The sequence below is a fragment of the Zonotrichia albicollis genome, chromosome 3 (genome assembly GCF_047830755.1).
Source record: "Zonotrichia albicollis isolate bZonAlb1 chromosome 3, bZonAlb1.hap1, whole genome shotgun sequence".
NCBI classification, from domain to species: Eukaryota; Metazoa; Chordata; class Aves; order Passeriformes; family Passerellidae; genus Zonotrichia; species Zonotrichia albicollis.
The window spans coordinates 1,175,117-1,187,525 of record NC_133821.1 but is presented as its reverse complement, the minus strand read 5'-3'; the positions used below and the strand labels follow the sequence as shown (position 1 = coordinate 1,187,525).

Below are 12,409 nucleotides of genomic sequence, written 5' to 3'. Positions count from 1 at the left end.
GAACCGGTTGGGGGGAGGGGCCGTGTGGGTTTCGCTTTCTGGAGGGGCCCTCCTTTGCAGACTCTTTAACAAATTTGCCCTAAACCAGGACAAGGGAATTCTTTGGCTGGAGGAAATATCCCTCTGGAGACAGGCTCAGATAAACTGGGAACAGAGGGACCAAATCCATGCTCTGTAGGTGATATGTCCCAGCTCTGCCTGGCACCTGCTGAGGCTTCCCCTGAGGCCACACAAATGCCAGCTGTGTCTGCTCCAGCACTTGTGACTTGTCAGCCTGGCCCAGGTGATGGCTGGTCCTGGCAGCCTGGAGGTGTCCATATCCAAACTCCAGTGCTTGTTTTGAGGCCATGGAGCAGCATTTGTGTGTCCACGTGCCCAGGAAAAAGCAATCCAGGCACGCTGCTCTGGTTGGGTGTTGAATGTCCTCTGCCAAACCCCAACGCTGTGTTACTGTCAGGTGTGGGGTGTCCCCTGCCAAGAAAGCTGCAGCCAGGCCCTCTTCCTGCTTTGATTCCTCTGCTGGAGAGGTGTCCAAGGAAGGCCAGGTTGGACGGTGTCTGGAGCAAGCTGGGACAGTGGAAGATATTCCTGTCTTTGAATGGGGCAACCATTGCTTCTCTGGGAATAACATCACAGCCCCTTACAACTCTCCCAGGGAAGAATTCCTTTCAAAGAACGAATCTATCCCTGCCTTGTGGCAGTGGAAAGACATTCCCCCTCCTTCTGCCCCTCCAGGTTCTTGTCCAAGGACCCTATCCTTGTTTTATTACATGTATGCATATCCAACTACCACAGATTACAATATTATTACCAGCAATTCACACAGGAGTTCAGGGTCAGAGGTCCACAACAGAAGAGTGTTGACTGTGATGGAGCCAATGGAATCACAGTTGCTGTGGAATTTAGACCGTAATTTAATTATCTGATCTGAAAAGAGCTGTTCAGCTTTCAATCTCTGCTGCAGTAAAACATCTGAATTCCTGGAACGACCCCACTGCCTCTGATCAGGTGAAGCTGCACCCACTGGAGAGCGAGGGCTGGATACAGAGGGCCTGGGAAGGGCTTCTCCCATCCCGGGAGCTCGGGGGACCGGAGGGAGAAGGTAAGGGGTGGAGATGGGGATGGGGTTGGGGATGGGGATGAGCTGCGGGGTTGGGAGCCAGGAGCAGCCGGGAGCAGGATCTTGTTGCTCTCCTGCCTCCTGTTCCCTGTGCTTTGCCAGGGCTGGGGAGATGGCAGGGCAGGAGCAGAGGGGGCTGAGGGCAGCGGGCGGGCGCTGTGCGCTCCGAGCGTGGGCTGCAGGAAGCCGCCTTTGCTGGCCCCGCTTTGGGCAGCTCGGGGGAGCCGTGTGCGCTGCGGGGGCTGAGCTGGGAGGGCCCCGGGCTCAGAGCGGTGGGAGCGGAGCGGCGGGGGAAGGAGGAGGGATGCGGGGATGGAGGGGCACAGGGAAGGCTGCAGAGGCGCAAAGGCTGTCCCGAGAGCCGGCAGCGGGGCTGGCCGGGCACAGATGGCGAGCGGAGCCCCTTCCCTGCCGCCAGCCCGTGCCCGGCCGGGAAACGCTCCCCGCAGGCGGGGCCGGCCCTGCCCGGCCCGGGCACCCCCAGCCCCGCGGTGGGGCCGGATGGCTGCGCTCCCCTGAGGGCAGGAGCCGGGGGGATCATTCCTTTTCCTGCCCGTGCAAGGAGGGTGGGATTATCCTCTCTCACACTCTAAGCATCACCAGCCCGAGCGCTCTGGTCCCTGGGACGGACCCATAAAGGCAGCAGTGTTCCCAGAGCCCCTTTCCCTGGGGCAGGGCTGCGGAAAACACTCTCGGGAGGCTGTTCCGTGAAACGGGGTGTGGGCATTCCCATGGCAGGTCCTGCTGCCAGCCTTGCTGCTTCCCTCCTTTGCTTCCAAGGAGGAACTCGGTCCCGAGTTATGCCCTGAATGTGCTCAGCACCTCTCTGCGAGTACTGACACAGTCGCATGGGGCTTTTCCCCTGTTCCTGCAGGACTGGGAAGCCGTGCAGGGACAGCCAAGGGTGCCTGGGGGCAGGTTCAGGGTGTGGCTGGGCTGGAATTGATGTTGTCCAGGGCAGCCTCTGGCTCCTGAGACTGAACCAGCACTGGCACTGCTCCAGAAGGAGAGAATGTGGAAAAGGACAGGGCTGGGACAAGTGACTCAAGTGGACAAGCTCCAGCAGTGACCCTGAGCCAGCAGTTCCCTTCCTGAGCAGCCGTCGTGCACTGAGGCTCAGCTGCCCAGGGAGCAGCTGGACATGTGCCCAAAGAAAACAATTGGTGTCTGAAATCCTCCTGTGCTCTGCCAGCACACCCAGCTTTCCTCTACTGCTGAACTACCCTTATCTCGAGCCAGCAGCTTTTCCTGTTTCTGCTGTCCCCATCCTGCTGGTGGGAGCACACGAGCTGCTGGGGGGGCTCAGTGCCTGCTGGGATCCAAGCCCGGCGCTGCTTCTCCCCCCTCTGCGGGGCCCTGAGCTTCCCCCCAGCAGCAGCTGCGTGCTGTGGGCAGGGGTGGGACAGGGCCCTGCTGCCCCACTGGCAGTGCTGTTCCCCTAGCTCTGCCCCCTCCTCACCTTGTCTGCTGCCCCCAGAGCACAGATGTTCCCTGCACAGCCTCTCAACCATCAGCAGCCCCAAGTCTTCTCCTCAGGGCTGCTCTCAATCCATTCTCTTCCCAGCTTGTGTCTGGGCCTGGAATTGCCTTGACCCAGGGGCAGCACCTGCACTTGGCCTTGCTGACCTTCAAGGGCTTTGCTCTGTCCCACCTCTCCAGCATGTGCAGCTTCCTTCTGGTGGGGGAACATGGATGTAGGTCCCAGGTGAAACCCTGCTCTGGTCACCTCCCAAGAAGAGCCCTGAGGAGTCTTTGCTGCCTGGGCAATTTCCAGTGAAGGAAAAGCTTTGGCCTGCAGTCCTCCCTGGAATGAATCTGCCATGCTCATGGGTTGCATTGTGCTGACTGTCTGCTCTTCTCCTTTAGGTTTTGGGCCTTTTATTCCTGGTGTTCTTTCTCCTGAGTTCTCAAGGAGTTCCCATCTTCTTCTCCACACCCTGCTGTCTGCCCCAGGCCTGTGGCTGGTGCTGTGCTGTGTCCCCTGAGCTGGGGCCCTCGGCTGCTGGTGTCTGCTGGGAAGCCAAGGCTGGGAGCAACGGGAGCATCTGCTGTGAGGTGGGTGAGGGGAATCAGAGCCCACAGTCCTTGCTCAGATTGCCCAAATCTGCAGGGATTCCTGAGGGAAAGCTGCCCCTGAAGGCTCTGGAAGGGTGCTGGAGCCCTCGGATCAATTGGACCTGAGTTGAATTCCCTTGGATCAATTCCTGTGCTGGTGACAGTGTTTGGGTGTTGGTGGGACAGAAGCTGAATGCTCAGAAGGATTTTTCGCAAGTAATAAATCTCTCCAGTATCCAAGTGAATTGAGACTGGGACAAGGCTCAGATTTGTGTGAAAGAGTCAAAACCCCAAAGGTTTAAAAGCAGGTGCCCAGTTGAAGGCTTGCAGGCATTTTTCCCCTTGTCACCAGAGATTTTGAACTTGGTGGCTCCATGGTGGCTGAAGCCAAGACTCCCAACAATGGGCACCTGCCTGATGAGACTCCCTGTGCTAATGAGCAGCAGATCACAGAGGGCACCTCTCTGAGTTGGCTCCCAAAGTCTCCAGTCTCTCCTGAAGGGCCACCAGGATGTCCCAGGCACAGCTGTGGGCAGGGACAAGGTGGATTTTCCCCGTGCACTGGGGTGGGCCCCTGAGGGTTCCAGGAAGCAGCTCCTGGGAAGAGGTCAGAGAGGGGCGAGGGAGGGGCTGCGCTGGCAGCTGGAGCAGGAGCACAGCTCAGAGCCCGTGGGGGGCATGGGGGGAGTGTGTCTGGGGAGTGTGGGGTGCCATGGGGGCAGTGTGTGAGCTCTGCCTGCGGGTGCTGGGAGCAGCAGGCTGGGCCAGGCAGCGAGCAGGGCAGCCGTGGGCTGGGCAGAGGGTGCAGGATGCAGGCAGGGCTGTTGGATGGGCAGAGGGGCTGTGCCAGTGCTCCAGGGAGCCTGGAATGTCCCCGGCTGTCTGCACTTGTGGATGGAGGAGTTCAGCTGGGAGGATGTGGGTGATGGTGAAGGCAGCACCTTGTCCAGGGCAGGTTGTGTGGCTGAGGGAGTCTGTGTGAATCTCTGTGTTTGTGTCTCCATGTCAGTATCTGTGTCTCTGTGTGTCTGTGCAGTCTCTGGAATACACACTCAGCTTCTGGGTTGATCCTGCAAACAGGAAAGCCACAGACACATCCAGGGTGCTGGGAAGGAGACCCTGGTTCTTGTGCCATCCCACACCAGGCTCCAGCAGCCGTGTGGGAGCAATCCCCAGGGCTGCAGCTGCTGCAGAGCCTCTGGCAGGAGCCTGGGGCCTCTGAAAACACCTTAGGGAAAGTCTCTGTTCTTCCTCCACAGACATGGCTTCGCAGGAGGATGCACAGGAGGGGGATGCAAAGGCCCAGCTCCTGGCAGAGGCATTCCAGAAGGAAGGACTGGATGCTGCATACTGGCTGCCCAAAGCTTCACAGATCCTGGGAATCAAGTGCAGAGAATCCCTGCAACATCTGGAATATGAGGACTACCACAAGCTGGAGTGTGAGGCACGGCACCCGTGGGAGAAAATGGCACTTCAGAAACTTCTTGAAATACCAGATGAAGTGTCCTCCATCAGTGTGCAATCCTTCTGTCAGACTGAGCACCAACTTCCCCAATGTCCCAAAGTTGCTGACCTTCAAGAGCTCATCAGTACACCAGAGCAAATGAAGGAGCACATGCATGCTGTCACAGACACACCAAAATGCTCAACTTCTGTTAATGAAGCAAAGAAAGAAGACACCCAGACCAGTAGCCTCACCACTAAATCCTTACTCCAGGCGATCAAGGAATGGGCTGAGAATCTCCTCCAAAAGCACACTGGAGGCAAAGACTGGGAGAAGCTGGAATGGGACCTGGACTTTTTGATCAGTGCGTGCTTGGGTGACAAATGGGATGAACAGAGGAGACAGAACATCCACAGAGACCTGGAAGACACTCTTCCAACACCTGAGCCCCCCAGTCAGTCCCAATCCAAAACAAATGGCAACAGATCCAAACCAAAGCAAGCCACTGCAAAGCAGGAGTTCCTTCAGCTGCTCAAGCGCCTTGGACTGGAAAGTCACTATCCAAGGAAAATGGGGATGGGAGATTTCCACACCATCTGCAAGACATCTCTGCAGGACAGCCAGCCCAGAGAGGACAAGGAACTGCCACTATACTTCTTGCAAAAGCTGTTGACTGTGGATTACCAGGTGAGGTACCTGACTTGCTGGGATGACAGCAATCCAGGCCTTGCACCTGTGCCACAAAGCAGAGAGCAAGAACTCCAACAATCAGACTCCTTTGAAAACTTTCTTGATGATTCTGAGGAAGCCTCCCTTGAACCTGAAAGCATGGACAGCCATGTGCACCCCATGGACCTGCAGATGGCCATTTTCCATTGTGCTGATGACTTCCTGAGACAGACCCTGGTAACCAAGCTGGCGTTCTGCCAACTGGCGCTGCCTCTGCTGGTGCCCAACCCGAGCACTTCACACATCGAGTTCCCGCTCTACTCCCTCAGCCAAATCCAAAGGAGCTGGAAAGAGGTGGAGAAGTCAGGAAAGCAGGCCCAAATTAAGAGTTTCAGCAACAAACTCATCTTTCAGGCACAGACACCCATTGTGTCCTTCATCCGCATTGGCAGCTCAGCCTCCTCTTCCAAGTCCCATCTCCTGAATGCTCTGCTCAGCAAACGCAAACACGACACTTTCTTCCACCGCCACTGCAGAGGCAGCACCAGAGAGCATTTCCTGATGGAAGGGCTGGTGGAGATCGCCTGGTACTGCCCCCGTGGAAGCCCCGATGACACCTTTGAGCGCTGTGTGGCTTTCTGTAACCTGCATGGAGATGCCAGGGATCATGGAGCACAGCTGCAGTTCCTGCAGGAGATATCTGCTGTCAATGTGGCTCTTGTGTCTGATTGGGAGCACATGGACAACACGGGGAAAAAGCTTCTGCAGGACCTGTGGCAGTCACAAAGGCCTTTGGTTTGTCTTCTCACAGAAAAAGAAAAGGTTCTAGTTGGACAAGCCCGCAAAACTTTAAAAATAGGGATCAAGAACAGAAATGAAGCAGAACTGGTGGACCAGCTGACCAAGACAATTGGGAAACTCCTGGAGGGTTCTAATACACGTTGCAGTCTGGAGGCCTGCGTGGACAAAGCTCGCCAGCACGGATTCATAGTGGATGCAGATCAACCTGCGTGTGTGACAGCCAAAGCAAAGGCAAAGGAGCTGGTGGAGCTTCTGAAGAAAGAGAAGCTGTCTGAGATCAAATCCAAGGTGATGCCACTTCAAGGAAAGCTGTGGCACCAGTGGTGCCAAAAGGAGAAAGAACTCACTCGCTTGCAGGAGAAGGGGAACAAGAGCATTGAGCATCATCGCAGCCAAATTGAAAATGAGGAGGAAGCAATTAGAAGAAAGCAACTTGAGCAAGCTTTCCCTCTCAACCCACTGATGAATTTGTTCCTTGGCTTTCTCCATGATCAGCCAGCAGATGCCAAGAAATACTTCCTGCACTGGATGAAGGTCTTTATGCATGAGCTCTCTTGTAGTCACCTTGAAGAACTGAAGAGAGACTATCAGAAGTTATGGACTGAAATCCTGATGGGAAAGAAAAGCAAGAAAAAACCTAGTGGCAATGATGAGTTGCTGAGTCGCTTGAATGCCCTCTCTGAGGAAATCAACGACTCATCCATTGGTCTGGAGCACCTTCTGAGAGAGGCAGGGCAGATTTATGAAGCACTGCAATTGATGAACAGCAAGAAAGACAATTTTGTTAATTTTCCAGGAATTGCAGCTGAGCTCATGGTTTTGGGATATCCTGTGGAGCTGATGGATGGGGACGCTTCTTACCTGCCCTTGCGCTGGGTGGGAGCAATCTTTGACAGCTTAATTGAGAGGCTGGGGGACAAACGAGTGTTTGTGCTCTCCGTGCTCGGCATTCAGGGCACAGGCAAGTCCACCCTGCTGAATGCCATGTTTGGTCTGCAGTTCAACGTCAGCGCAGGGAGATGCACCCGCGGAGCCTTCATGCAGCTCATCCCAGTGGGCAAGGAGCTGCAGCAAGACTTGGGCTTTGATTTTGTGCTGGTGGTTGACACAGAGGGACTTCGTGCCATTGAGATGGCCAATAAACAGTCCCTGAACCATGACAATGAGCTGGCCACATTTGTCATTGGTGTTGGTAACTTGACTGTGATCAATATCTTTGGAGAAAATCCATCAGAAATGCAAGATGTTCTCCAGATTGCTGCGCAGGCTTTCCTGAGGATGAAGCAAGTCAATCTTTCACCACATTGCCTCTTTGTCCACCAAAATGTGGGAGAAGCAACTGCCAAGGAGCAGAACATGGAAGGACAAAGGCATTTGCAGGAAAAGCTGGATGAAATGACTGTGGTAGCAGCTCAGCAAGAACTCTGTGACATCTCCTCCTTCAGCGATGTCATTGGCTTTGATGTGAACACCCACATTCACTACTTTGCTCACCTGTGGGAAGGAAACCCCCCAATGGCACCACCCAACCCCACCTACAGCCAGAATGTCCAGCAACTCAAGAGTAAAATCCTCCAGACTGCCAAGAAGCAGTCGCATCACAGCATTTTGAGATTCTCAAGCTTGAAAGATCGTATTGGTGGCCTCTGGAATGCTTTGCTGAATGAAAACTTTGTGTTCAGCTTCAAGAATTCCCTGGAGATTGCTGTGTACAGGAGACTGGAAAGTGCCTTTAGTCAGTGGACCTGGAAGCTGAGGAGTCACATCTTAGATGTACAGATGAGACTGGTGAATAAAATTCGGAATGGGGACTTGCAGAATATCACCAGAGAATACCTTGAAGGGCTGGTGCAAGAGACAAGTGATGCCATTGAGAAAGAAGTGGAAACGTATTTCGGGGAAGACAAAGAACGTGAGACACTGGTCCAGTGGAAATCAAGCACTGAGCTGAAGCTGAAAGAACTCAAAGAGACTCTTCTTGATGACACAAAAAAGAAATGTCAGAATCTTATTGAGCTACAGAAGGAGCGAAGGAAACTGGATGCAAGGAAGTTGGTCTATGAAGATGAGATCCTGAGAAGGAGTCGGGAGCTGGCTGTGAGTCTGAAAGGGAAGAGCCTCAGTGAGAGAGAACTGAAGGACAACTGTATTCTTGTCTTGAACCAGTGGATTGCCGAAGTCTCCTGTGCTGCTCGTCCTCTGGAATGGGTGGATATTGATGCAGAAATTGAAGATGTCCTTCTTGAGCACTTTAAGGGGCTGGGTATCAATGCACGGATCAGGTCATTTCCCAAAGGCAGAGGATTTTCTTTTGATCCCGAGAAACACATCAAGAAGATAAAGCATTTACACTGTATCCCAGATCCCAGGAGCATTTCCAATGCTGATGTGATCAAATATCAGCACATCACAGACAACATCATAGCGTGTGTGAAAGCAAACATTGCTAAGAAGGAAGAGGAGAAACGTGATTACAGTCGAAATTTTAGTTATGAAATACTCAGTGTAGTACAGAAAGCTGTCAACTCTGTCCCCAGCAATGGGAAATGTAGTTTTAACAGAGATTACAGTATTGATTTGTCCCTGTATCTGTGCACAATGGCCGCAGAACGGTTTAAAGCCATGCACAAAGCATTCCAAAAGGCAAATGACCCAGCTGCGTACCTGAGCAGCAAGAAAGATGATTTCTTCCAATGTTTCCAGATTTCCTGCCAAGGAGCCACTTCTGTCACAACTTTTGCTGTTTTCCTTTGTCACAAGATTGAACCAGCTCTTAGCCGGGCAGTCTATGAGAGGACAGCTAAAGCCATCGCTGAGGACATGCAGGGCGAATTCCCAGATTTCCAGGGCAGCAGAGGCAATCTGGAAGTTTTTATCCTGAGATACCTGGCAGAACAGGAAAATTTTGAGTATTTCAAGCAGTACCTTACATCTCCAAAACAGTTTTGTGAGAGTTACATTGAGATACAAATTAAGAATCACTGTTTAGGTGGGAGTGGGAGACTGAGGATGTTTTTAAATTCCTCCCTTGATATTCTCTATCGAAACATCCTTTCAGCTGTTTCTTTTTCAACCCAAATTGTCAAAATAAGAAAAGACAGAGAAGACAAAGTCTCTCTCTGGTTGGATGAATTTTGCAGGGAACTGACAGAGGTGATCAACTTGCCCAGAAGTGACCTGAAGGCCATCGAGCACCAGGAGGTCACAGATATTGAGTTCCTGAGCAGTGCCATGGCAGAAGCTCTGGATGACCTGAGGGAAAGGCTCATGAAAGAATTGGCTGATGCTGACCTGAGCTCATTTCCAAGGCAGCCTCACACCATCCTGGCAGAGCATTTTTCGGGGTGCTGGGCACAGTGTCCCTTTTGTGGGGCTGTCTGCACAAACACCATGCGGAATCATGACGGAGACCATCAGCTGGTCTTCCATCGCCCACAAGCTTTGATCGGAACCACTTGGCCTGGGACAGACCAGCTGGTCATTGATATTTGTTCCAGCCTCCTTACAACTAATCTCAAATTCACATTTGATAACAGCAAAGGGATCTCCTACCAGAAATACTGTTATGCTGGACTTCCTTCTTCTGCTTGGAAGAGTCTTCCTGATCCATCCATGCAGGCGTACTGGAAATGGTTTGTGTCTCATTTCAGGACACAGCTGGAAGCTCTGTACAATGGGAAATTTCAGGGCAAAGGAAAAATCCCTGAAGCGTGGCAGAGAATTACCAAGCAGGAAGCACTGTCTGAGCTGGAGAAGCGTTAGGCCACATCCTTGGGAAAGAAGAACCACAACAGCTTTGAGTTTAGAAAACTTTGTACCAGGTTCTCAGCAAATACATTTACAATGATGGTGGTTTCAAGTCCAATAAGGACAATGGTATCCAATTGCTCCCAAACGATTAAGTAAGGTACATTACTGCACCCATCACTGAGCGACTCCCTCACTTCATGAGAAAGGCAGAATTCTCTTGCCTTCTTGCCATAAACATTTCCCTTGGCTTTTTCCTAGAGCCAAATCAAACCCACTCCTTGGGGTGATCACCTTGTGGCCAAGCCTGAGCCCAAGGGCAGGGACGAGGCAAAGGGCAGCACTCAAAGCACTCCTCGGATCAGCTGTTATGAGACAAGAAGGGACAGTGCCCCAAAGGCAGTTTTCCTGCAGCAAGGACCTGTCCTGCTTGGAGAAATGGCTGCGGGACCTGACGCCAGCTCCACACTGGCTGCAAGCTGGGCTGCTTGGCTTTTGGGTGTCATCCTTCCCTCCCTCATTGCAGCCTCCTGGATCAGCTGAGGCCGTTCTCCCAGCAGGAGCTGTTGTGCCTGCAGGCTCAGGAAAGCAGTGACACGACTGCCCCAGGCTCAGGCAGTGCTTTCACTCCCTGTCTCAGGGGTGCTGTGTCTCTGTCCAGGGCAGCCGCTCCTGCTCAGGTGCCTGGGGCTGCTGCCCTTCCCTCCAGCCCTCAGCCCCAGCAGGAGCTGCTCCTGCCCTTGTCCTCACTGCTGAGCAAACGCCTTTGGAGTGCCCCATGTGGAGAATCCTGTCTGCAGCACCTTCAGCAGCAGCCCTCGGGGCAGTGCTGGTGCTGCCCAGGCAGGATGGTGGCACCAGAGCCATGCTCTGGAGAAGGTGGCACCAGCTGGCTCTGCCCCAGGGAGCTGTGGGGGCTTTTGCTGTGCAGGTGCTGCAACCCTGCTGGCAATGGGAGGGCCAAGCCCTCCTGGAGAGCTGCTGAAGGGCTGCTTCAGCCTCATCCCCTGCAGGCTCTGCTAATAAAGGGGTTGATTTGGACTGCTCTGTGTCTCCTTTGTGTTCAGGGGATCTATAGCTGGGGGTGACTCAAGCTCTGTGTGCTGCAGACAGGCAGGGGACAGGGGGTAGCACTGGGGAAGGGGGGTGACAATAGAGGTTTTCCTCCATTCAGGGTCTCTGCTCCAGGAGTGGCTTCACTGTCTGCAGGGACAGTGAGAGAGTAGGAAGCCCCAAACCACAACATGCAGGGAAACCAATGTCAGTGGCAGGTGCCAAGGGAGGCAGGGCTGGGAACCAAGCCTGGCCTGTCATACACATGAGAAATTGATCCCTGCGAGAGATCCCTGCTCAGCTGGGAACCTGTGGGAGAAAAGGGGAACAAACCCAAACTCTGCCAAGCCCAGCCCTGGCCAAGCAGACCCAGAGCCAGTGACAGGAGCCAGAGCTGGGCCATGTGAGCCTGTGCAGCAAGGGCTGAGTGCCAGGGACAGAGGACACCTCTGCTAAGTGTGCTGCTACTGGAGTGCTGTGGTCTGTAAGAAATAACTATGTAGTCATTGCCCTTCACTATCATATTGGCTTTTACAAATTATTTTGATGTATTACAGTTTGTAATCACTTTTTAACTGCTTTTATATAGTATAATTTGTCAGCCTTTTTACCATAATCCTGGTGTAGATTATATATTTTAGTGTGATACTTCAGGCTTCCACAAAATATTAAAATAGAGACTATGTGCTGTGTATTATAACAGTAACTGTTGCAGAAGTAGCTAATGGGGTTTTTTGTGTCACTAACTGACAATGGTGAGAAGATATCTGTATGATAAGATAACATTGAAAAAAACTAGATTAATAAAGATTGAAAAAAGAATGCAAGGAAGAATTCACCCCTGACTCTTTGGCTATCAAGAACTGTCAAACCATGGAACAGGGGGTCTGGTGAGAAAATAAAATATATAAATTTCATCTGCAGTATGGCACATACTTTAAGAAGACAGGTCAAAGGTCAAACCAAGCAAAAGAATTCCTGGAACATGTAAACTCAAAGGAATGTTGGAATATGCATAATCCTCATGAATATGCATTTGACCAATGTAATGAAAAGGTATATAAGAAAATTGTTTTAAGTTACCTGGTGTGCTTGGCCATCGCCTGGCACCCAGTTGTCAGGATCCATCCTAGTGAACAGATGACCTGATGGTTCATAGGAGTGATCTCAGAATGCAAAAACCAACACGGTACAAGGGGGTTTGCAGTGATAATCAAAACAAATGCTGTTTTATTGAAATAACTACAGCAAAAATGTGATAGAGGGATTAAGGGAGAGAAAAAAGAAAGAGAAAGAGAGAGGAGAGAGAGAGAGAGAGAGAGGGAGGGAGAGGGGATATAGCTACCAACACAGAGACGAAGTCCTTTGGTCCAGTCCAGCCGAGGGTCCGCCAGCTACGCTGGGGAGATCTTAAAGGCTCTACCTAACTCAGAGGTTCTTATTATTGAAAATGGGGGGGGGGGGGACCGATACAATAGGGAACAGATGTAACAGGTAGTCTATGTTCTCAGCAGTAAGCG

General features: G+C 52.4%; 1 protein-coding gene across 1 annotated transcript; it reads left to right on the top strand.

Moving 5' to 3' along the window:
- Positions 1–872: 872 nt before the first annotated feature.
- On the top strand, positions 873–10,877 carry LOC102073042 (interferon-induced very large GTPase 1-like). The gene is made up of 3 exons (XM_074536343.1): positions 873–1,102; positions 2,987–3,175; positions 4,435–10,877. Exon 3 carries the CDS (start codon positions 4,437–4,439, stop codon positions 9,849–9,851), a length of 5,415 nt encoding a protein of 1,804 aa, XP_074392444.1. The 5' UTR covers positions 873–1,102; positions 2,987–3,175; positions 4,435–4,436; the 3' UTR covers positions 9,852–10,877.
- Positions 10,878–12,409: the final 1,532 nt, after the last annotated feature.

Bases quoted from the DNA above. Each gene is read 5' to 3' on its own strand.
- LOC102073042 (XM_074536343.1), top strand. From the start codon at position 4,437: ATGGCTTCGCAGGAGGATGCACAGGAGGGGGATGCAAAGGCCCAGCTC.